General features: G+C 70.5%; 3 protein-coding genes across 6 annotated transcripts; 2 read left to right on the forward strand and 1 right to left on the reverse strand.

Moving 5' to 3' along the window:
- Positions 1-321: 321 nt before the first annotated feature.
- Positions 322-2,399, forward strand: RPS15 (ribosomal protein S15). Of its 2 annotated transcripts, none has more exons than XM_040537710.1 (4): positions 322-375; positions 1,083-1,168; positions 1,258-1,492; positions 2,235-2,399. In XM_040537710.1, exons 1-4 carry the CDS (start codon positions 337-339, stop codon positions 2,346-2,348), a joined length of 474 nt encoding a protein of 157 aa, XP_040393644.1. In that variant the 5' UTR covers positions 322-336; the 3' UTR covers positions 2,349-2,399. The 2 variants fall into 2 exon arrangements, with proteins under 2 accessions (XP_040393644.1, XP_040393645.1); XM_040537711.1 differs by lacking the exon at positions 322-375 and adding an exon at positions 727-777.
- A 4,381-nt stretch (positions 2,400-6,780) lies between these two features.
- Positions 6,781-18,367, forward strand: APC2 (APC regulator of WNT signaling pathway 2). Its single transcript, XM_040537712.1, is given in 16 exon segments — positions 6,781-7,167; positions 8,665-8,823; positions 8,938-9,028; positions 9,113-9,269; positions 9,368-9,476; positions 9,597-9,710; positions 10,113-10,190; positions 10,968-11,048; positions 11,157-11,568; positions 11,730-11,825; positions 11,927-12,066; positions 12,140-12,217; positions 12,312-12,428; positions 12,496-12,710; positions 12,803-17,528; positions 17,530-18,367. Coding segments are annotated over 16 exon segments (7,326 nt in total). The 5' UTR covers positions 6,781-7,098; the 3' UTR covers positions 18,214-18,367.
- Positions 18,368-18,641: 274 nt separating this feature from the next.
- Positions 18,642-21,460, reverse strand: LOC121060175 (granzyme M-like). Of its 3 annotated transcripts, none has more exons than XM_040537714.1 (5): positions 20,904-21,460; positions 20,667-20,811; positions 20,164-20,412; positions 19,847-20,041; positions 18,642-18,949 (listed from the first exon to the last, which is right to left on the reverse strand). In XM_040537714.1, exons 1-5 carry the CDS (start codon positions 21,248-21,250, stop codon positions 18,881-18,883), a joined length of 1,005 nt encoding a protein of 334 aa, XP_040393648.1. In that variant the 5' UTR covers positions 21,251-21,460; the 3' UTR covers positions 18,642-18,880. The 3 variants fall into 3 exon arrangements, with proteins under 3 accessions (XP_040393648.1, XP_040393647.1, XP_040393649.1); XM_040537713.1 differs by having other exon boundaries at positions 18,642-18,961; XM_040537715.1 differs by lacking the exon at positions 19,847-20,041 and having other exon boundaries at positions 18,642-18,961.
- Positions 21,461-21,506: the final 46 nt, after the last annotated feature.

Raw genomic sequence — 21,506 nt, forward strand, 5'->3', positions numbered from 1 at the left:
GGGGTGCCCGGGAAGGATTTCGATGAGCTCAGAGGTTTTTATTTCGTAGCTGCGAGTTTCTCTGGCTTGTCCCCCTTCCACGTGCTGCGACTCCTGCTGGCTCAGCTCCTTGCTCAGCCGCTTCCACGCCACAACAGAAGTGGCTTTACGGTCCCTGTGCCCATGACCCCGTGCTCTGCCTTCGCTGCGGCGGGGCTGCTTTGACTTCTCAACGCCCGGTTTGTAGCGCTGCTGTGCCAAATGCACCGCGGACGACGGCGCGAGGCGAACCCACGCCGCTTCGGAGAGGAAGGAGACCTCAAATCGCTGCTCGGCCTGCCTGGATAAAGGTTTTGGATGCCGGTGCTGCCTTCTGCCCCGAGCCAGCTTCTGCAGGTGAGGGTAAATCCTCACACCGCCGGTAATCACAGGCCCTTCCCCCCCGCGTAGCGCTTCTGCCCAGCACCGAGCTGAACGCGGGCGAGGAACCGGCGCTTGTCCACGGACCCACGGGTGAGTGCTGCCCGCTGCCACCTCGGCTACGGGGCGGCGGGGCGGGGTTGTCCTCCCTGCTGCCGGCCTCGCTGGGAGCATCCCAGCCCCTCCAGCTGGGGCAGGGCGGCAGCAGGGGACCCTCCCCTGACAGCCCCTGGGGGCCGCGGCCCCTTTAAGGGCAGTAAGGGCGGAAGCGCCGCGCGGGGCGGGGCTCGGCGCCCTTCCGCCCTTCCCCGCCGCTCTCGCGAGATCCGCCGCTTCCGGCGCGGGGCCGGCCCTTTCCGCGGAGACCGGGCCGAGATGGTGGGTGCGGGCCGAGGGGCAGCCGGTGCCATCCGCCGCCATCCTCCGCGGGGACGGCCTCGGGGGGACTCGGGACGCTGCTGCCGGCCAGGGCGGACCCGGCCTCGTCCCCAAGGGGGCGGGATGGCGCCGGGCCGGGCCTCCCAGAGCCTGTCGGGACCCGGATTCCCCGGGCTGGGCCTAGGGCCCGCCGTGGCGGGGCGGGGGGGGGGGTGTGTGGGGGGGGGAGGGCCGGGGGGGGGGGGGCTCGGGGCGGTGAGGGGGGGTCCCCGCGGCGCTGACCCCCGGCCCGTGCCCGGCTGCAGGCGGAGGTGGAGCAGAAGAAGAAGCGGACCTTCAGGAAGTTCACCTACAGGGGGGTGGACCTGGACCAGCTCCTCGACATGTCCTAGTGAGTGCGGGGCTGGGGGCGGCGGGGGGCTGCGGTGTGGTGTGGTGGCTGAACTAACTGTCCGCCCGTCTGTCCGCCCGTCCGTCCAGCGAGCAGCTGATGCAGCTGTACAGCGCCCGCCAGCGCCGCCGCCTCAACCGGGGGCTGCGCCGCAAGCAGCACTCCCTGCTGAAGCGCCTGCGCAAGGCCAAGAAGGAGGCGCCGCCCATGGAGAAGCCCGAGGTGGTGAAGACCCACCTGCGGGACATGATCATCCTCCCCGAGATGGTGGGCAGCATGGTCGGCGTCTACAACGGCAAAACCTTCAACCAGGTGGAGATCAAGGTGAGCCTCGCTGCCACGTCCGTGCTCTGCTCTCGGGTCCTGGCCCAGCACCGTGGACGTGCCCGTTTGCTGCGTTACTCAGAACCTCACGCGGTTGTAGTCCCGCCCTGTGTTTGAGGGCGGTGGTGAGGTTCTGCTGGGGTTTCCCAGCGCAGCTTGGTCTGGAAGAGGGTCCCAGAGCAGCGTGCAGCACTTCCGGGCGTGTGCTGCTGAGAGGAGCCTCGTCTGAGCCTCACAAGGCGTTGGTGCGGCTTCGAAGTAATGAAATACTGCGGCTGCTGCACCCGGCCTGGTTCCCTGCCTGCCGTGTGGGTGAAGGGGGCTGGGATGGAATAACCTGCAGCACCAACGTACAGCTTGCGTTTTCTCTGGGAGCCCCGTTCCCGGTGTTAAAGCCGAGCTAAAAACGCAGAAGAGATCCCGCAGCCTGTGCGCTGGGGCAGAGGGAGCTCCTTGCCTTGCTCAGCTCCGATCCTGCTCCCAGCAGCACCTCGGGCAGAGCCCGTTCCCCACGCAGCGTTTCCAGAGCTCTGCACCACGCCGGGGCCAGAAAAACCGGCTGCGTTCGGGGCGTCTGCCAGCGCCGGGAGAGGAGCGTTGTGGCTGTGCCCTGCCCGCTGCGTGGGGTGGCTGGGGGGAGATGTGGCTCCGAGCACGCCCGGGGGGACGCAGGTGGTGGCGGCGGCGCTGTGCGCCCGGCCCGGGTCCTTGCCTCTAACGCCCGCCTCTGCTTCTCTTGCAGCCCGAGATGATCGGTCACTACCTGGGGGAGTTCTCCATCACCTACAAACCGGTGAAGCACGGCCGGCCTGGTATTGGTGCCACCCACTCCTCCAGGTTCATTCCGCTGAAATAAACGAGAGCTTCGGGGAACTTTTTCTAGGTGTAAATAAAGAAATTTCTCCCAGCTGCCTCCGCTCTGTCGGCGGCCTCACGGAGGACGCGTCCTGCGCCTTCCCCTCCTGGTGCAGCTCCCAGCTGAGCAGCGAAGCCCCTCCGCCCCCGTCGTGCCATGCTGCTTTCCTGAAAACTGTTTTTTACGTAATTCTCCGGCCCTATTTCTGCTAAACGCACGGCGCCCACCTCTCTTTACGTGGGTTCATCAGATTAATGACGTTCCCCAGTGGTGAATGAAATGTCACGCGCCTGGCTGTGGCGTTTCAGGCTGCACTCGAACAGCCCCAGGAGCGCGGTGACGTGCAGGGGAAGCTCGGTGGGGGGGGGCCCCGGTGCTCCCCTGCCTCCTGCTTTTCTCTCCCCTGTGGGAAAACGGCAGAGGGCACGTCCCGGGCTGCTGGGAGCCGGGCTGATTTGCTTCTCCTCTTAAATTTGGGGTGCCGAAGGCTTTTGGCAGCCTGTCTCGAGGCAGCGCCGCTGTGGCGGCCGCTTCAGTGGGCGTTTTGTAACCGGGGCGGGGAGGCAGCGCCGGGTCCCTGCGGGGCCTGGGGCGGGAGGCAGCTCCTCGGCCCTTCGGGAGGGGCCCGATCCTGCCTTGCCCTGGGGGAAACTGAGGCAAGGAGGGCAGAAAGCGGGGGCTGGGGGCTGCTGCGAGCCGCTGTCAGCACCGGGGGGAGCAGCCTGGGACGGGGACGGAGCAGGCAGTGGGGACGCGACCCCGGAGCTGGGACCTTCCCTTTGTCTTCGGGCCGGGGTAACGCCTGTCCCTGGGGTTCCGTGCACGCGGAGGGACGGACGGACAGAAGGACAGACGGACGCTGACGGAGCGGGCTCCGTCAGCCGGGCGGGAGCAGCCGGGGCCTGCTCCGTCCCCGCCGCCCTCCCGCAGCCCCACGCCAGCCCTCGCCCCTTGGCCGGCCGCCGCTCGGGGAGCGCTCACGGGCGGCTCCTCCGTGGCGCAGCCTCCTGGGGCTCCGTTCTCGCCGCGGTAACCGCGGCACCGAGCGCTCCCTGCCCCTGCTCCCTGCCCGCTCGGTTCGCCGGGGCTGGGGCGTTGTTCGGGGAGAAGAGGCTCAGCACCAGCCCCGCCGCTCGGCGCCTCGTGGCCGTCGGTGACACCGGCACGGCGGCGCTCGGCCCTGATCTCGTGGCGGTGCCGGGTGTCGGCAGGAGCTGCCCCGGTCAAACCTCACGACCTCGGGCCACCGCCGGCTGTGACACCGGCAGTGGCACCGGCTGTGGCACCGGCAGTGACACCAGCAGTGACACCAGCAGTGACACCGGCTGTGACACCGGCAGTGACACCGGCAGTGACACCAGCAGTGACACCGGCTGTGGCACTGGCAGTGGCACCAGCTGTGACACCGGCTGTGGCACCGGCAGTGACACCGGCTGTGACACCGGCTGTGGCACCGGCAGTGACACCGGCTGTGACACCGGCTGTGGCACCGGCAGTGACACCAGCAGTGACACCGGCTGTGGCACCGGCAGTGACACCGGCTGTGACACCGGCTGTGGCACCGGCAGTGACACCAGCAGTGACACCGGCAGTGACACCGGCTGTGGCACCGGCAGTGGCACCGGCTGTGGCACCGGCAGTGGCACCGGCAGTGGCACCGGCTGTGGCACCGGCAGTGGCACCGGCAGTGACACCGGCAGCGGCAGTGGCACCGGCAGCGGCAGCGGCTGCGGCCAGAAGTGCCGAGGGCTCCTCCTGGTTTGCGGGGACCGAGCAGCCGCGGTTCTGCCTTGGCACCAGGCTCGGAGCGTCCCTGGGGGCAGGGCTGTGCCCCCATCCCTGGTCGGATCCGGAGCCCGCCCCCCCCCAGCACCGTGACACCTGCCCGGGGGACCCTGCCTGCGGGGAGGGGGGGGGCGGCAGGACACCTGGGGGCACCTTGGGCTCGGGGGGGGGGGGGGCTTCAGCTCGTCCCTGCTGCTCGTCCAGAGCAGGGACGGGTTGTGGGGTCCCCCCAGAGCCGCCGAGGACCCTTTGTCCTTGGGGAAGGGGCAGGCACCGGGGGGGGGGGTGTGGGGGGGCGCGGGTCGGGGTCTCCCCACCACCAGCCCCGCTCCCCGGCGCGGGGATCCCGCGGGGGTTGGGGTGGGCTGCGAAGGCTTTGGGGGGGGGGGGGGGGGGGATGAGACCACGGGGGGGGGGTGTTGGGGTGTGTGTGTGCCTCCCCCGGGGGTCGGGGGGGGTCGGGGGGGGGGGCCCGCTGGGCGCCTCCCCGGCTGCTGCCATCTAACGGCGGCCTGGGCTGGAAAATCCCGGCCCGGGGGGGGGGGGGGGGGGAAGGGGGGGGGGCGCGGGGGCGGCGCAGCCGCGGCGGGCGCGGGGCCGGGATGCGGCTGGATGGGGCTGCGGGGGCTCCTCGCCCTGCTCCGCGCCGCCTTCTCCTCCGCCGGGGATGAGGTAGGGGGGGCACCTGCTACCGACACCCCCCCCCCCTCCAACACCCACCTCGGGGGAGGGGGTGGGGGCTCGGCTCCATCCCGGGGGGGTCTCGGAGCCGGGGGGGCGGGTGTCGGGGCTGCGGGGACAAAGCGCGGACAATGCCGCTTTCATCCCCCCCCCACCCCCCGCGGATAATTTGGGGGGGGCACCGATCGGCTCCATCACCGGGCGGGGGGGGGGAGGCAGCCGGGGGGGGGGCGGCGGGGTGTCTCAGCATCGACCCCCCCAATATCTCCCTATATCAGCCCACGGAGCCCCACGATCGGCTCGCCCCCATCCCCAAACCTATCCCCCCCCCAGGTCCCCCCCCCAATCCTACCCTTAAAATCCTCGCCCTCAACCCCCCCCCCCCAAAAAAAAAAATCCCTGCCCCTCCCTGGGCACCCTGCAGCCCCCAGCGCCCACCCCCAGCCCCTACCCGCTGGCTGGGTGGGGGTCCGGCCCTGGGGGGGGTCCCTGCCCTGGGGGGGTCCCTGCCCTGGGGTGTCTGCTTGGGGGGGGGGCACAAGGGGGGGGCGCAGAGCTTGGCATTTTACGGTGACGTGTGTGCATGCAGCAGACGTGTGCGGGGGGGGTGCATGCGTGCGCACACGGGTGGGAGCATCCACGGGGGGCGATGCTGTGCGTGGGCAGGGGCACCCATGGGTGACCCCCCCATGTGCCCCTGCCCCCCCACATGAGCCCCTGCCCCCCCCTATGCCCATGGCCCCCCGTTGGAGCCGGGCAGGATGCAGCGTGCGAGGGGCAGGCCTGGCCCCCGGGGGGGTGTTTGCTGTGGCTGAGGGGGGGTCCCCTGGGCCGTGCTCGCAGCGCGGTCGATCAGCGGGTGACAACAGCGCGGTTTGGTTAACGTCCCGGGGGGGCTCGCCCGGGGGCCGCAGCTGCTGGGGGGCTCAGATGTGGCTTCTGCTGGGGGGGGGGGGGGGGGGGGCAGCTGCTGCAGCGCTGGGGCGGCCGCGCTCCTGGCCCTGGGCATGGCAGGGCCGGGACCACCCCCCCCCCCAGTGTCACCCCCCCCGCGTCCCCTGGTGCTGCCGCTGGGCTGGAGGGTACAGGGGTAAAGGGGGGGGTACGGGGGGGGGGTACCGGGGGGGTACCCGGCTCTGCCCAGGCCAAGGACGCACGGCACGGTGAGCGGCGAGCGGCACGGTGTGGAGCGGTGCAATGGGCAATGCAGGGCGGTGCTGGGCGGTGCGGTGCTGGGCAATGGACAATGCGCTGCAGTGCGGTGCTGGGCGGTGCTGGGCGGTGCGGCGTGGGGCTGTGCAGTGCAGTGCAATGGGCAATGTGGTGCTGGGCGCTGCGCTGCTGCTTCTCCTCCCCCCCCCCCCCCCCCCCCCCCCCAGCTCTCCCGCAGCTTCAGCCTTTGCCGGCCAGATCCTGGCCCCTGAGCACCCCGGGGGCTGCGGGGGGGGACACCGGATCCGGGGGTACGGCGGCTGCCGCGGTGCCGGGCGTGGGTTGTGGGAGCGGAGCCGCAGCCTTGGCCCCCCCCCCCCAGACTCCGCAGCCCCGGCCCCCCCCCCCCCCCGGGTGTCTAGACGCTTCGCAAATGCAGGTGCCGCCAGCCCCACCCCGCAGGCTGCAGATCTCCAGCGCCGCCGCCAGCGGCTGCGGCCAGCCAGGGCTGCTGGGGGACCTGTGAGTTCAGGGCACGGACCCCCCCCCCCCCTTCCCCACATCAACCCCCCCTTGTCACCCCCCAATCTCCCCCCCCCCCCCCCCCCCAAGCTGGAGCAGGAGCTGGGACGGAGGCCGGCGGGGTGCCCCCGCCCTGTGGCTGCACCACCAGCCCCCCCCTATAGCTTGGGGGGTCCCACAGGATGCCCCCCCCCACCCCGCTAAGGAGCTGCAGTGACCCCCAGGCTGCTGCGGCCCCCCCCAGCAGCTCCCCCAAACCCCCTGCTCCAAGCCAAAGCTGTCGCCGCAGAGCTGGGGGGTGCCGGGGAGGGGCCGCTCCGTGCCTCAGTTTCCCCGCTGTGCGGTGGGGGTGGTGCCCGCAGCCCCGGCTCCCAGCCCACCCCAAATGCAGCAGGACTCGGCACCCCGGCACCGCACGAGGCCCCCCCCAGCCCCGTCCCTGCCTGCTGGGTGCTCGGGAGGACCCTGGAACCACCCCCCCCCCCCCCCGCCCGGCACCACCCCATCATCGCCGGTCACTGTGGCAACGGGAGGCTGAGCTGGGCCCGCAGCCTCCGCTCTGCATCCCGCAGCTCCCACCCCGCAGCTCCCACCCCGCAGTTCTCATCCCATGCCCCGCGCCCATCCCGCAGCCACCAGGCATCATTTTCCACCCCGCGTTGTCCCACCTGCAGCCCAGGTCTGGCAGCTGCTCCTGCCTCCAGCCTCCCCCTGCCTCCATCATTCCCCTGCCTCCAGCCTCCTCTTTCCTCCTTCATCCTCCTGCCTCCCTCGTCCTCCTGCCTCCATCATCCTCCTGCCTCCATCATCCTGCCTCTCTCCACCACCTTCCTCCTCCATCTTCCTGCCTCCATCCTCCCCCTGCCTCCCTCATCCCCCCACCTCCATCCTCCTCCTCCCTCCCTCGTCCCCCTGCCTCCCACCCCCATCCTTCATCCGTCTCCCCCATCCCCTGCCCTCTCTCCCTCTCCCCACACCCCACAGCCCCATGCCCAGCCCTCCCTGGGGGTTATTTCCCTCCCCAGGGTTTTTTTGCCCCCCCAGCAGCAGTTGGGGGAGGTATGGGGGGGGTCTTTGGGGCCTTTGTCTCCCTGTGGGATCCAAGGCAGCCCCAACACAGCGTGAGCAGGATGCTGTGGGGTCCCCAGCGGCTTGGGGTGGCTTTTGCCGGAGACAAGGGAGGGGTGGGAACCATCGGGGGTGCCTTGGGGAGGGGGCAGGGTCCCAGGGGTGCCTCTGTGCAGAGCGGGACCCCCCCCCCAAAATGTGCTCCGTGGAGGCAGAGGGGTCCTGGGGTGCCGGCGAGTTGTGGTGCGGGGGGGCTCCGGGTGGGGAAGGACAAAGGCTGGGATCGATCCCGGCCACGGCCCCGGGCAGCCGCCGGCCCTGGCCCCGCAGCGGGACCGATCCTGCCCCAGTGCTGGGGGCGTGCGGGGGGGGACAAGCCGGGGGGGGGGTGCAATGGGGATGGATCCTCCCCCCCCCCCCCGCCCGTGCACCCCCTGTTTGCACACCCCCTTTGCACACCCCCGTGCACACCCGTGGTGCTGATGAAGGCAGCGTGGGGCTGCCGCCAGCCGGACCCATGGGGTGGGTGGCGAGGGGGGGCCCCATCCCTGTCCCCATCCCTGTCCCCATCCCTGTCCCCATCCCCATCCCCCCCATACCCACTTGCACCGGCTGTGCCCCCCCCCAGCAGGTGTGAGGGGCAACCCCAGCAGGGCAGGAGGAGGCTGGGGGGGGGCCCAGCGCGGCCAAAGGGGCACGGATGGAGCCGGGGGGGGGCACGGCGGGGCCGGGGGTGCCGCTTGTTGGGGGGCCCGGGGCTGGCGGTGCCGCGGGTGGGAACAAAGCGGGGGAAATCGGCAGAAAAGGAGAAGACAAAAGAGAGACAAAGGGAGCGGCGAGCTGGAGCTGCTGCGAGGGTGGAAATCAGGCAGGGGCCGGGGGCGGGGGGGGGGGGGGGCAGGGTTGGGTCCTTGCGCTGGGGATGCCCCCTGTGGGGACACAGGAGGGGGTGGGGGGTGGGGGGGTGCCGGACCCTGCCCCACGGCACCGGCTCCAACCCGGGCACCGCAGGTGCTGGGGGCCGGGATCAGGGAGCACCCCGGGGATGCTGCCCCAGCCCATTTTCACTGTGCCCCCCCCCGGGCACCCCCCCTCCCGGGTCCCGCAGGCGCTGGAGGAGCTGAAGATGTCCGGCTCCATCGCCTCGTACGACCAGCTGGTGCGGCAGGTGGAGGCGCTGCGCAAGGAGAACACCCACCTGCGGCGGGAGCTGGAGGACAACTCCCACCACCTCTCCAAGCTGGAGAATGAGACCTCGGACATGAAGGTGAGCCTGGGGGGGGGAGGGGGGGGCGGGGGGCTTCAAGGGGGGGCTGGGGGCACCTGCACCACGGGAAGGGGCCCGTCGGTGGCTTCCCTCCGCGTCCCTCGTGTCCTTTAGGAGGTCCTGAAGCACCTGCAGGGGAAGCTGGAGCAGGAGGCGCGGGTGATGGTGTCCTCGGGGCAGACGGAGGTGCTGGAGCAGCTGAAAGGTGTGTGGGGGGGGGGGCTACGGGGGGCTTCGGGGGGTGGGCAGGGGGCTGAGCTGGCCGTCACGCCGCCGTCGCCGTCCCCAGCCCTGCAGCTGGACATCAGCAGCCTCTACAACCTCAAGTTCCCCGAGGCGGCGGGGGCCGGGGAGGACAGCCCGCGGCACGCGGCGCCCTGCAGGGACAGCGTCGGGGACCTCGGCCGGGCCACCCTGCGGCTGCTGGAGGAGCTCGACCGGGAGAGGTGAGGGCTGGGGTGGGGGGTCTGGGGGGGCGTAGGGCCGGCCGGGGGCTGGGGGGAGGCTGTCCCCGCTGACCGGGGCTGTGACCCCCCCTCCCCAGATGTTTTTTGCTGGGCGAGATCGAGAAGGAGGAGAAGGAGAAGGTGTGGTACTACGCCCAGCTGCAGAGCCTCTCCAAGCGCCTGGACGAGCTGCCCCACGTGGAGACGGTGCGTGGGGATCCCCCCACCCAACCAGGGGGTGCAGGGGGGGTCCTCTCTCCCCCCCCCAAAAAAAAAATAAAAAAAATCGCCCACCCTTTGCTCCTCTCCCCCCCCCCCCCACCCCAGTTCTCCATGCAGATGGACCTCATCCGGCAGCAGCTGGAGTTCGAGGCCCAGCACATCCGCGCGCTGATGGAGGAGCGCTTCGGGACGGCTGATGAGATGGTGCAGCGGGCTCAGGTGGGGGGGCCTGGCCTCCTCCTACCTCCTGTCCTGCACCCGGGGGGCTTCACCCCCCTGCCCACCCCACCCTGCCCACCCCTGCTCCGGGCACCCTCGACCCAAGCCTTGTAAAATCCCCACATCCCTGCAGCCTTGCACCTAGCCCTGGGCATTATTGCACCAGCCCCATGCATCCTGGTCCTGAGCCCCACGCACCCTTGCACCAGCCCTATACATCCTTATACCAAGCCCACGCACCCTGACACCCAGCCCCACGCACCCTTGTGCCCCCTTGCACCCTGCTTTTTGCACCCTTGCCCCCAGCTCTGGGCTCTCACCCAGCCCCGTGCCTGCCCTGGGGGTGCCGGGGGGCTCCGGGGGGGGTCCCGGCCCTCGCTGACGCCCGCTTTGCCCGCCCAGATCCGCGCCTCCCGGCTGGAGCAGATCGACAAGGAGCTCATGGAGGCGCAGGACAAGGTGCAGCAGCCGGAGCCGCAGGTAGCGGGGACGGGGCTGGGGGGTCCGCAGCGGGGTCTGGCCCCGGTCCCCCGGGGCTGCGGAGCCCGGCTGGGAGCGGGGGGGGACCGGGCGCAGCCTCCCCACCATTGTCCCCGTCCCTGTCCCCATCGGCGGCCGTGCAAAGGCACAGGCAGGGCTTTGTGCGACTCGGGCACCGAAATGGGCAGTTGCCATGGAGACGAGAAGTAGGCCACGAGCGGCGGGCGGCCGCCGCGTCTGCCAGCGGCCGAGCCGCCGGGGCGGGCACAGGCACCTCGCCACCACCACCGCCCCCAGCCTCCACCACCCCCATCCCTCCATCAGCCTCCATCAGCCTCCCTTCCTCCATCACCTTCATCCCTCCATCAGTCCCATCCCTCCACCGCCCCCATCCCTCCATCAGCCCCATCCCACCACTGCCCCCAGTCCCACCACTGCCCCCAGTCCCTCCACCACCCCATCCAGCCCCATGTCTCGCTCGGACCCCCACCCCCCCACCCCCCCGTCACCAGCCCCCGCCGCCCACCCGCTCTCCTCGCCCACCCTTTTCCCTTCCCCGAGCCCGTTCTCGTGGCAGCGCTCCCCGCTCAGCCCCGATCCCAGCTCAAAAATCCACCCGTGGCACTGAAGAATGTGCAATGTCCTGGAAATGCTGCTGGATCTAATGGCACAATTCGCACCCACAGGGAGGGTGGCACGGGTGGGTGGGGGTTGGGGGGGGGAGGGGGGGGAGGGCAGCGCTGAAACCCCCCCCCTCACCCACCCCGGCCTCTGCAGCTCTGTGGGAAGCTGCCGGGCACGGAGGGGGACAGCACCATGGAGATCCCGACCCACCCCGAGGACGGGGGCAGCAGCAAGGTGAGGGGCGGCTGTGCCGGGGGGAGCTGGGGGGGGGGGGAAACCGTGGCAGCTCCTGACCTGAAATCACCCCTCCCCCCCCCCCTTCCCCCCCCCATGCACACGCAGGTGGAGGTGGTCTTCTGGCTCCTGTCCATGCTGGCCACGCGGGACAAGGACGACATGTCCCGCACGCTGCTGGCCATGTCCAGCTCGCAGGAGAGCTGCCTGGCCATGCGCAAATCGGGCTGCCTGCCCCTGCTCATCCAGATCCTGCACGACACCGACCGCGAGCCGGGCCCCCCCGAGAGCCCCGCCGGCGCCAAGGACGCCCGCATGCGCGCCAACGCCGCCCTGCACAACATCGTCTTCTCGCAGCCCGACGAGGGGCAGGCCAAGAAGGAGATGCGGGTGCTGCACGTGCTGGAGCAGATCCGCTCCTACTCGGAGACCTGCTGGGACTGGCTGCAGATGCAGAGCAGGGACGGGGGCAAGGGGCCGGAGGGCAGCGCGGGTACGGGGCTGCGCGGGGCCGGATGGGGTGGGTGCACATGAGTGTGAACAGGCGTGTGCGGTGCACGCAGCCACACGTGTCGGTGTGTGCCGGGGGAGGAGGGGATGGAGGCGGCTGTCGGTGTGTGTCGGACCCCCAGGCAGCCCCGTTACCCCCCCCCCCCCGGCTCACCCCTGTTCTCCCCGCAGCGCCGGTGCCCATCGAGCCCCAGATCTGCCAGGCCACCTGTGCCATCATGAAGCTGTCCTTCGACGAGGAGTACCGGCGGGCCATGAACGAGCTGGGTGAGCATGGGGCGGGACGGGGGTAAAAGCAGCAGTGCTGGGGAGGGGGGAGTCCGGGGGGGGCCTGGCTTGGCTCACCCGGTGTCCCATCCATCCCCCAGGTGGGCTGCAGGCGGTGGCCGAGCTGCTGCAGGTGGACTACGAGATGCACAAGATGACGAGCGACCCCCTGAACCTGGCGCTGCGGCGCTACGCGGGCATGGCGCTCACCAACCTCACCTTCGGGGACGTGGTCAACAAGGTCTGCGGGGGGCAGCGCGGCGGGGAGTGGGGCCGGGGCAGCATGGCACTCACCGCACTCATCCTCACCTCAGGCAACGCTCTGCGCCCGCCGGGGCTGCATGGAGGCCATCGTGGCCCAGCTGGCCTCCGACAGCGAGGAGCTGCACCAGGTGGGTGCCACCGGCGGGGACGCCTCAGGGTACGGGGATGGTGCCCACTATGGGGATGGTGCCCATGCCCACGGACCCCGCTCTGCCCTCCCAGGTGGTCTCGAGCATCCTGAGGAACCTCTCCTGGAGGGCCGACATCAAGAGCAAGAAGGTGCTGCGGGAGGTGGGCAGCGTGGCGGGGCTGACGCAGTGCGCGCTGCACGCGGCCAAGGTGAGAAGCGGCACGGGTGGGAGCGGGCACCGCGGCACGACCTGGGCTGACGCCTCCTTCCCGGCAGGAGTCCACGCTGAAGAGCGTCCTGAGCGCGCTCTGGAACCTGTCGGCGCACAGCACGGAGAACAAAGCCGCCATCTGCGGGGTGGAGGGGGCCCTGGGCTTCCTGGTGAGCACCCTCACCTACAAGTGCCAGAGCAACTCGCTGGCCATCATTGAGAGCGGTGGCGGCATCCTCCGCAACGTCTCCAGCCTCATCGCCACGCGGGAGGACTACAGGTGAGGGGCCGGGAGGGAGGCACGGGGTGGGATGGGGGGGGGGGGGTCACGTTCACCGTCCTGATGTCTGGACCCCACCCCCCGTCCCACAGGCAGGTGCTCCGGGACCACAACTGTCTGCAGACGCTGCTGCAGCACCTGCGCTCGCACAGCCTCACCATCGTCAGCAACGCCTGCGGCACGCTCTGGAACCTGTCCGCCCGCAGCCCCCGTGACCAGGAGCTGCTGTGGGACCTGGGGGCGGTCAGCATGCTGCGCAACCTCATCCACTCCAAGCACAAGATGATCGCCATGGGCAGCGCGGCCGCCCTCCGCAACCTGCTCACCAACCGGCCCCCCAAGTACAAGGATGCCGCCGTCGTCTCACCAGGCTCCTGCATGCCGTCCCTCTACATGCGCAAGCAGAAGGCCCTGGAGGCCGAGCTGGATGCCAAGCACCTGGCCGAGACCTTCGACACCATGGAGAAGCAGAGCCTGAAGAGCCAGAACGCGAAGAAGCCGATGCGGCACATGGAGAGCCTGGTGAAGGACTACGCCTCCGATTCCGGCTGCTTTGACGATGATGAGGTGCCCAACATCTCCACCGGCGTGGAGACGGCCAGCGCCTCCGTGCTCTCCATGTTCCTGGGCTCCTCCTTCCTCCAAGGGCAGGCTCTGCCCCGGGCTTTGGCGCAGAGGCGCTGCCCGGAGCCGGAGAAGGACGACAGCGGCAAGCCGGCCGAGCCCAAGAAGCTGCCGCTGCCGGAGGACGACGTCTCGCTGGCCGCCGAGAAGCTGGCCAACAAGATCTCCAGCACGGTGGCCAAGATCGACAAGCTGGTGGAAGACATCTCCACCATGCACACGTCGTCGGACGACAGCTTCAGCCTCAGCTCCGAGGACCACTGCCTGGACTGGCAGTACGGCCCCGAGGAGGCGCAGGAGGCGCGGGCCCAATCCTGCTCGCCCTGCCGCCTCTCCGACACCAGCGGCTTCGCCAAGCGCGAGAGCCTGAGCCGGGCGCGCGCGCTGCTGCGGCTGAAGACGGCGTACACCAGCCTGTCCAACGACAGCCTCAACAGCGGCAGCACCAGCGACGGCTACTGCACCAAGGAGCACATGAAGCCCTGCACCAGGGCGTCCTTCCTCGACTACCGGGACGAGCTGCAGCGCTACCAGAAGCGGCCCAGCAGGCTCGACCTCAAGAGCATCCTGGGCGGCAAGCCCGAGCCCCCTGCGCTCAAGGCTGAGCCGGATAAGCCCGAGCAGAGGGAGCTGCCCGAACGGGGCAAGAAGACGGTGACTTTCCCCAGCCCCAAGGTGCTGGACAGGGAGCCAGAGAGGAAGAAAGAAGCGGGCAGCAAGCTCTCCCCCGACCCGCAGGTCCACACCATCAAGCTCTCGCCCTCGTATCAGCACGTGCCCCTGCTCGAGAGCCTGGCCAAGAGCAGCTCGGCTGCTGGCCACCACTCCTCGCTCCTGGGCCGAAAGCAAGCCTGGCTGCCCCCCGCGCTCCTGCAGACGGCCGAGACTCTCAGCAAGATCCCCGAGAAGCTGTCGGCCCAGCCACCGGCCGCGGCGGAGCAGGAGTCGGTGCAGAAGTACTCAGTGGAGGACACCCCCATCTGCTTCTCCCGCTGCAGCTCCCTCTCCTCCCTCTCCTCGGCCGACAACGTGCTGGACGGGCAGAGCCACAGCGAGAATGACCTCGACAGCGACTCCTCGCTGGAGATCCTGGAGATGGAGGATGGGGACGGGGAAGCTGAGGATGAGAGGCAGGAGAAGGAGAAGGCAGATCTGGGTCCGGCCGCGGCAGTGGGGATGTCCCAGCCCATCACCATCCCCTTCCCAAAAAGAGACAAGGTCTTCCTGCGGGAGCCGTCCCCCTCGCGCCAGGAGGACCACACGCCCTCCAGCTCCTCGGAGAACTACATCCAGGAGACGCCGCTGGTCATGAGCCGCTGCAGCTCCGTCAGCTCCCTGGGCAGCTTCGAGAGCCCGTCCATCGCCAGCTCCATCCAGAGCGACCCCTGCAGCGAGATGATCAGCGGCACCATCAGTCCCAGCGAGCTGCCTGACAGCCCCGGGCAGACCATGCCGCCCAGCCGCAGCAAGACGCCGCTCTTCGAGCTGGGCTGCCAGCCGGAGAAAGAGACCAGCCAGTTCAACATCCAGTGGGAGAACAACGTCAAGAAATTCATGGAGATCACCGACTTCAAGGAGCGCTTCCAGCTGCCCCAGGACCTGGACTCCATGGTCTATTTCACAGTGGAGAAACCCAACGAGAACTTCTCCTGCGCCTCCAGCCTGAGCGCCCTGCCCCTCCACGAGCACTACGTGCAGAAGGACGTGGAGCTCAAGCTGATGCCCACCTTCCCGGAGAAGAACAGCCTGAACTTCGTGGCGCACGAGAAGCGGGAGGAGCGGCGGGAGGAGCGCTACCTGGAGGGCAGGCGGCGGGCCGAGCGCCCCGAGCCCGCTTCCGACGACGACATCGAGATCCTGAAGGAGTGCATCAACTCCGCCATGCCCTCCCGCTTCCGCAAGGTGAAGACCTCCCTGCTCTCTGGCCAGGTCCTGCACCCGCAGACCAAGAAGCCCGTCCACGTCCCCGTCTACATGCTGGTGCCCGCCCCCACGCACCCGGCTGTCCCCAAGCATCTGCGTGCCTCCACCCGGGACCTCTACAAGGACGACGACTCCTTCACCGACTCGGCAGAAGGGACCCCCGTCAACTTCTCCAGCGCCGCCTCGCTGAGCGACGAGACCCTGCGCTGCCCCAAGGAGGAGGCTGAGCCTCCCCAGGGCACAGGGAGGAGGCGAGAGGCAGGGGCCGTGGCCTCGCCAGCCCGCAGATCCACCTCGGGCAGCTCGGCGCCCACCCGGGCGAGCTCAGCCTGCAAGGGCAGAGCGGGCTCAAGCAGGACCAGCCCCGTGCAGCCAAGCAGAGGCCAAAGTGTGGAGGGGAAGCGGGGCCAGCCTCCACCCAGGACAGAGCTGGAGGTGGAGAGGAGCAGCAACCCCAGTGCCCGGCCCCGCAGCCTGCCCGGGAGGAAGGATGCGCCACGGGAGGACGGGGACCGTGGCGGGGTGGCCTTCCAGTCGCTGTGCCACACCACGCCGACAGAGGAGGCCGTCTACTGCTTCTATGAGCACGACTCAGACGAGCCCGAGGCAGGCAGGGAGGTGCCTGGCAGCAGAACCCAGCCCAGCCGGGCACCCCGCAGGGAGCGCTGCGGCAGCTCCGTGCCCAGAAAGGAGCCCGAGTCTGGCGCCCGGCTGGCCAAGGCGAAGGCCAAGCTGCAGAACAACCTGATTGCCGACGAGACGCCGCCGTGCTACTCGCTCAGCTCCTCCATGAGCTCCCTGAGCGACGCCAACCCCTCCGAAGGCGAGGAACAAGGCCAGCCCTGCGGCACGGCCCCCCGGCAGCGCCCCACAATGGCAGCGGGCAGGGTGCGAGGCAGCTCCCCCAGCCTCAACTCGGAGGACGACCTGCTGCAGAAGTGCATCGGCTCGGCCATGCCGAAGCGCCGGCGGCCCTCGGCGCGCCGGAGGACGGCGGAGCGCAAGCTGAAGCTGAAGGGCAGCAGCGGGAGGGAGCGCAAGGCAGAGGCCAGGCATCGCCCCGAGGATGGGGGCTCGGACGGGGGCTCGGACCTGGACAGCGTGGAGTGGGAGGCCATCCAGGAGGGCGCCAACTCCATCGTCACCTGGCTGCACCAGGCTGCGGCGTCGCTGTCGCGGGAGCCATCCTCGGAGTCTGACTCCATCCTCTCCTTCGTCTCGGGGCTCTCGGTCGGGTCCACGCTGCAGCTCTCTCTGGACAGGACGGAGAAGAAACGGGCCGGGAGTGCGGCCGGACGGGAGGCGGAGAGGAGGGAGCACGCCAAGAGCTGCGCGGAGGGGAAGAAGGCTCCGGGCACACGTCCCGTGGGCAGCGGCAGTGCCAGGGTGGAGAGGCGCTTGGCCCCGACAAAGCCTGTGCCCAACCTGCCCGTGGTCTTCCGCGGCAGGACCGTGATCTACATGCCCAGCCTGGCCAAGGACGCCCCCAGCCCACGCGCCACCCCGAAAAAAGCCCCCACGGCCAAGCCCCAGGTGCCGGCAGCCAAGAACCTGACCCTGAGCCAGCAGCGCTCACGCAGCCTGCACCGGCTGGGGAAGCCGCCCGAAACGGGGGACCTGGCGCTGCCCAAGCGCAGCACCACGCCGCCCGCCCGCATCGGCAAGGGGCCGCCCTCCTCGGGTTCGTCCCGCACCTCCACCCCTTCACAGCACGCCCCCAAGAAGCTGCCGTCGCCCTCCCAGCTCGCCAAGCAGGGCCCCGCTCTGGCGGGCAAGGCAGGCGGCTCGCCCTCCCCGCCCGGCCCCCCCAGCAAAGCCCCGGCCCCCAAATCCGCAGCCCCCAAGCAGCACAAGACACAGAAGTCGCCCGTCCGCATCCCCTTCATGCAGAAGCCCAGCAAGAAGGTGCTGCCGAGCCGCACGGCCATGCCGGTGCTGGAGGAGCAGGAGGGCAGCAGCAAGGCCAAGGGCGGGGGTCCGGGGGGTCCGGGGAGCAGCCGGCTCAACCTGGTGCGGATGTCGTCCGCCCGTTCCAGCGGCAGCGACTCGGACCGCTCCGGCTTCCTGCGGCAGCTCACCTTCATCAAGGAGTCCTCCAGCCTGCTGCTGCGGCACCGCGCCGAGCTCTCCCCGGCCGCCTCGGTGGCCTCGCTGGCCCGGGGCGCGTCCCCGCAGCGCAGCCGGGCCGCCCTCCCCGCCGTCTTCCTCTGCTCGTCCCGCTGCGAGGAGCTGAAGGCGGCCAAGCCGGCGGCACCCGGACCACGGCCGCAGGTCCCCAGGGCGCAGCCCGGCTGCAAAGCCCCCCCAGGGCCCAAGCCCCCCGCGCAGGACCAGCTCCGAGAGCCCGTCGCGGCTGCCGGTGAAGACGGGCGTCCCCGAGCCCTTCAAGAGGTACTCGTCCTCGCCCAACATCAGCGTGGCGCGCAGGACCGGCAGCCCGTCCTCCGTCCTCTCCGCTTGCTCCGAGGCCTCGGCGCGGCGGCGGAAGCCCGGCGAGGTGCCCGGGGGGGCGGCAGAGAAGCCGCCGATGATGATGATGAAGGGCACCTGGCGCCGCATCCGGGACGAGGACATCCCGCACATCCTCAAGAGCACGCTGCCGTCCTCCGCCCTGCCGCTGGTGAGCGCCGCGGAGGAGCAGCGCCCCGGCCCCAGGAAGACCAGCGACGCCGTGGTGCAGACCGAGGACTTCTCCACCACCAAGACCAACTCCAGCACCTCGCCCACGCTGGAGAGCCGCGAGGGGCCCCAGCACGCCCGAGATGGCGAAGCCCCGGCCCCCGCCAAGGCCACCGTGCCCATCTCCTTCGGCCACGAGGCGCCGGCCGGGACCTTCCCCGCCAGCCGGCACGGTTCCCCGAGCCGCGCCGCCCGCGTCACCCCCTTCAACTACGTCCCCAGCCCCATGGTGGTGACGGCGGTGGCCGACAAGGCGGTGGAGAAGATCCAGGCGTAGGCAGCCGCTGCAGGTGGAGCCTCGGCACGGTCCCATGCCGGGGCAGGATGGACCCCGTGGAGCCGCAGCGCCGACACCCACCCATGGGTGCTGCTGCCCGTGGGGATGGAGACGTGGGACAAGTGGAGAGCAGAGAGTGTCACCCCGACCCTCCCAGCTGTGGGTTTATTTCAATGCAGCCCCACAGGATCCCCTGCTGAAGACCTGGCAACGCCTGGGGGACCCATGGGTGGGGGGCCGGGGCTGATGTCTGCACTCAGGCGCTTCTCGGTGCTGTCTCCTCCTGCCAACAAGTTCCCGGCGTGCTGCAGCCCCAGGGTGAGCGGGGGCCGCGTCCCCCACCCCGCACACGCACCCCGGGAGCACACCAAGCCAAGCCTTAATGCCAGGCCCCCGCTGCATGCTTGCGCTCGCACACCAGCACCGTCTCTGCCAGGCATTGCAGCGCCTTTATTGCCGGGGACGGGGACATCCGCCCCTGCAGGGACACTGCCGGGGCAACGCAGGGACAGACGGGGCTGGGACACCATTTGTGCTGCTTGAGGCTGCTAATTAGGGTGCTGGCTGATTGCTATCGGGTGACGCACAGCTGTGGTGCTGGCGGGGGTTGTGGTGATGCGGTGGGTGGCTGCAGGGGACGTGGTGCAGGAGCTGGTGCTGGTGCTGGTCAGGGCTGGGCGCTTGTTGTGGTCCCGGCTGGCTCGTCCTGGGGGGCTCCTGTGGTCCTGTCACCAGGCTGGGGGGTGCCCTGGGAGGGGACGGGGTGCTGAGGCGGCACTGGGACACCCAGCCCCAAGGGAAGGGTCTGGGCCCCCCCTGCAGCCCCCAGCCCCCCGGTGCGGCTGGCAGCGAGGAGCCCGCGCGTCCCCGCGGCCGTGGACACGAGTCCATCCAGGACTGGATTACGCCCACGAGCAGGGGTCTGCTGGCCCCAAAGCACCGGGGACGCCCATGTCCCGCTACCAGCCGGCCCCATGCACCCAGGGGTGGGCTGTGGCAAGCCCCCCCCCCCCCCCCCCCCCCCCAGTCTGGGTACCCCCCAGCCCCCCAAGGTGCCCCCAGCCCTCCCACCCCACTGCCCACTCATGCCTTTGGATGGGGTGCCTTTGGGCAGGGGGGTGCCTTTGGCCCTGGGTACCAGCAAGATGTGGGGTCCCATGGGGGTCCCTGGCGCACAAGGACAGGAGAGAGGGCTGTGGGGCCACATGTAGGGGTCTCAGGGATGGACACAGGGGGCGTGGGGGCCCCCATGGGGTCTACAATGAAAAGCACTGAGAAGGGCTGCAATAGGGGCATGGGGACGGGCAGCAGGGCCACAGGAACAAGCACCCACAGAAATGGGAGAAAACGGGGGGGGGGGGGGGGGGATGCCCCGTCCGCCCCCGACTGCCATCACCACGCGCAGCACCCCCGTGCGGGGACGCCAGCACCACCCCACGGCTCCGGGTTCAAGTGCCACCACCCCGGCCCCGCTCTCCCCCGTCCGCCCTGTGTGTGCCCCTCAGCTTCGTCCCCGCGTGCGCAGAATCGCGCCGGGTTTGCGGTGTGTCCCCCCCCCTGCCCCCAGCTGTATGTATGTACCAAGGATGTTATTTTACCAGGACTCCGGACAGTATTAAAAATTAAATCAAACCCGTGTCAATGGCGAGGGCAGCTCCGGCCGTGCCCCGCAGCCCCGGCGCAGCGTCCGCTGGATCCACTTCTTGTGGCCCACCGCCGAGGTGGCCACCGGCGGCTTGAGGGGGTCGCCGGGGCGGGGGCCGCTGAAGGACATCACCCCGGCCACCGCCGCCGGCTGTCCGCACACCAAGGGGCTCCCGGAGTCACCCTGGGTGGAGGTGGCAGTGGGGGCCTGGCCTCTTGCAGACCCCCGGGCACCGAGGGGGTGACGCTTGGCGTCCCCTCGCCCCCCCCGCACAAAGCCACCCCCCCCCCCCCCCAGCCCCTCACCTTGGTGGGAGCGGCGCCGCGGTGTCGGCCCTGGAAGCAGATCATGGTGGGGGCGATGCCGCCGTGCCAGAAGCGGCTGTTGTTGCACATCCTCGCGTCCAGCACCGCCACCTCCAGCTCCTGCAGCGCGGCCTCCGGCTCCCTGCGCCCGCCCCAGCCCGCCAGGCTGCACGCCGTGCCGGCCGCCGGCTCCCGCCGCAGCAGCGCGATGGGTCGCCGCGTCCTGCTCCGTGCCACCGTCCCCGACAGCTGCGGGCAGCGTCGGCGCCGGGTCACCCACCGGCTGGGGGGCTGGGGGGTGGGGGTGGGATGGGGGGTAGCAAAGCCAGCGCAGCACCCATGGGTGCGCGGAGACGTCACCGAGATGTGAAAGTGCTCCGAGGTGAGGAAAGGAAATGGCACCCAGCCCGGCGCAGCGTGACAGCCCCGCCGCCGGCGGTGTTTCCTGGCACCAACCGTCCCACGGGGACCCTCCCCAGCCCCGCAGCCGGCGCGAAGCCCACCTGGAGCAGGAGGAGGTCGTTCTCCATCGTCTCACGGTTGTAGTCGGGGTGGGGGCAGGCTGCCTGGATGGCGAAGCTCTGTGTGGCCGCCCCGTGGTCCCAGAGGTGATGCAGCCCCACCACCACCTTCCCAGGGTCCTTGTGCCTGTGGAACCCACGGGAAGTCCACGTGGGTGTCCCGACAACCCCCCCCCCCCGTCCCCGCAGCGGGGCAGGATGCGGCCGCTCCCCGCTCACCTCTTTGGGATGCAGTGCGCGGCCGTCAGCACCCAGCGCCGGTGCAGCAGGGCTCCCCCGCAGGCGTGGATGCCCCCAAACTGCACCGACACCATGTAGGGCCGGGAGTGGGGCTTGGCCTCGCGCCCCCCGATGATCCCCAGCCGTGACCGGCCCTGGGCTGACGGGGGAAGGAGAGCTCCCGGTGCTGCTGCTGGGGAGCGGGGATAGCCGCTCTGCTTCTCCACCGATCCCTGTGGCGATGAGACCCCGCTGGCCACCCCGGCCCCCCCGTGGTGCTCACCCAGGCCGCCCAAGGGCAGGGGCAGCAGCAGCAGCAGTAGCCCCAGGCTCGCCCTCGCCTCCATGCTGCTCCCTCGGGCTCCCCGTGCTCACAGCAGAGGCGACGCGAGGCTCAGGTGCGCGGCGCCGAGCTGGGGCAGAGGAGGGCTCTGATGATGTGCGAGGTGGGAGCACGGGCCCCCTGCTCTCACAGGAAGGGGAGAAGCAGAGCGAGCGCCTGAAGGTGTGAAAAAAACACCCGCAGAGACGCAGCCCCAACCGTCCCGCGGAGACAGCGGCGCTGAGCCTCCCCGTGCACCACCACCTCACACCCCAAGCCCC

Source organism: Cygnus olor, chromosome 26 (assembly GCF_009769625.2).
Source record: "Cygnus olor isolate bCygOlo1 chromosome 26, bCygOlo1.pri.v2, whole genome shotgun sequence".
Classification (NCBI taxonomy): domain Eukaryota; kingdom Metazoa; phylum Chordata; class Aves; order Anseriformes; family Anatidae; genus Cygnus; species Cygnus olor.

Excerpts from the sequence above, each read along its gene's own strand:
- RPS15 (XM_040537710.1), top strand. The coding sequence starts at position 337 with ATGCCGGTGCTGCCTTCTGCCCCGAGCCAGCTTCTGCAG. Across the intron at positions 1,169-1,257 it reads CAGCTCCTCGACATGTCCTA|CGAGCAGCTGATGCAGCTGT; the intron begins GTGAGTGCGGGG and ends CCGTCCGTCCAG. Across the intron at positions 1,493-2,234 it reads TCAACCAGGTGGAGATCAAG|CCCGAGATGATCGGTCACTA; the intron begins GTGAGCCTCGCT and ends CTTCTCTTGCAG.
- LOC121060175 (XM_040537713.1), bottom strand. The coding sequence starts at position 21,250 with ATGGAGGCGAGGGCGAGCCTGGGGCTACTGCTGCTGCTGCTGCCCCTG. Across the intron at positions 20,413-20,666 it reads ACGACCTCCTCCTGCTCCAG|CTGTCGGGGACGGTGGCACG; the intron begins GTGGGCTTCGCG and ends CGCTGCCCGCAG. Across the intron at positions 20,042-20,163 it reads GCGGCGCCGCTCCCACCAAG|GGTGACTCCGGGAGCCCCTT; the intron begins GTGAGGGGCTGG and ends ACCTCCACCCAG.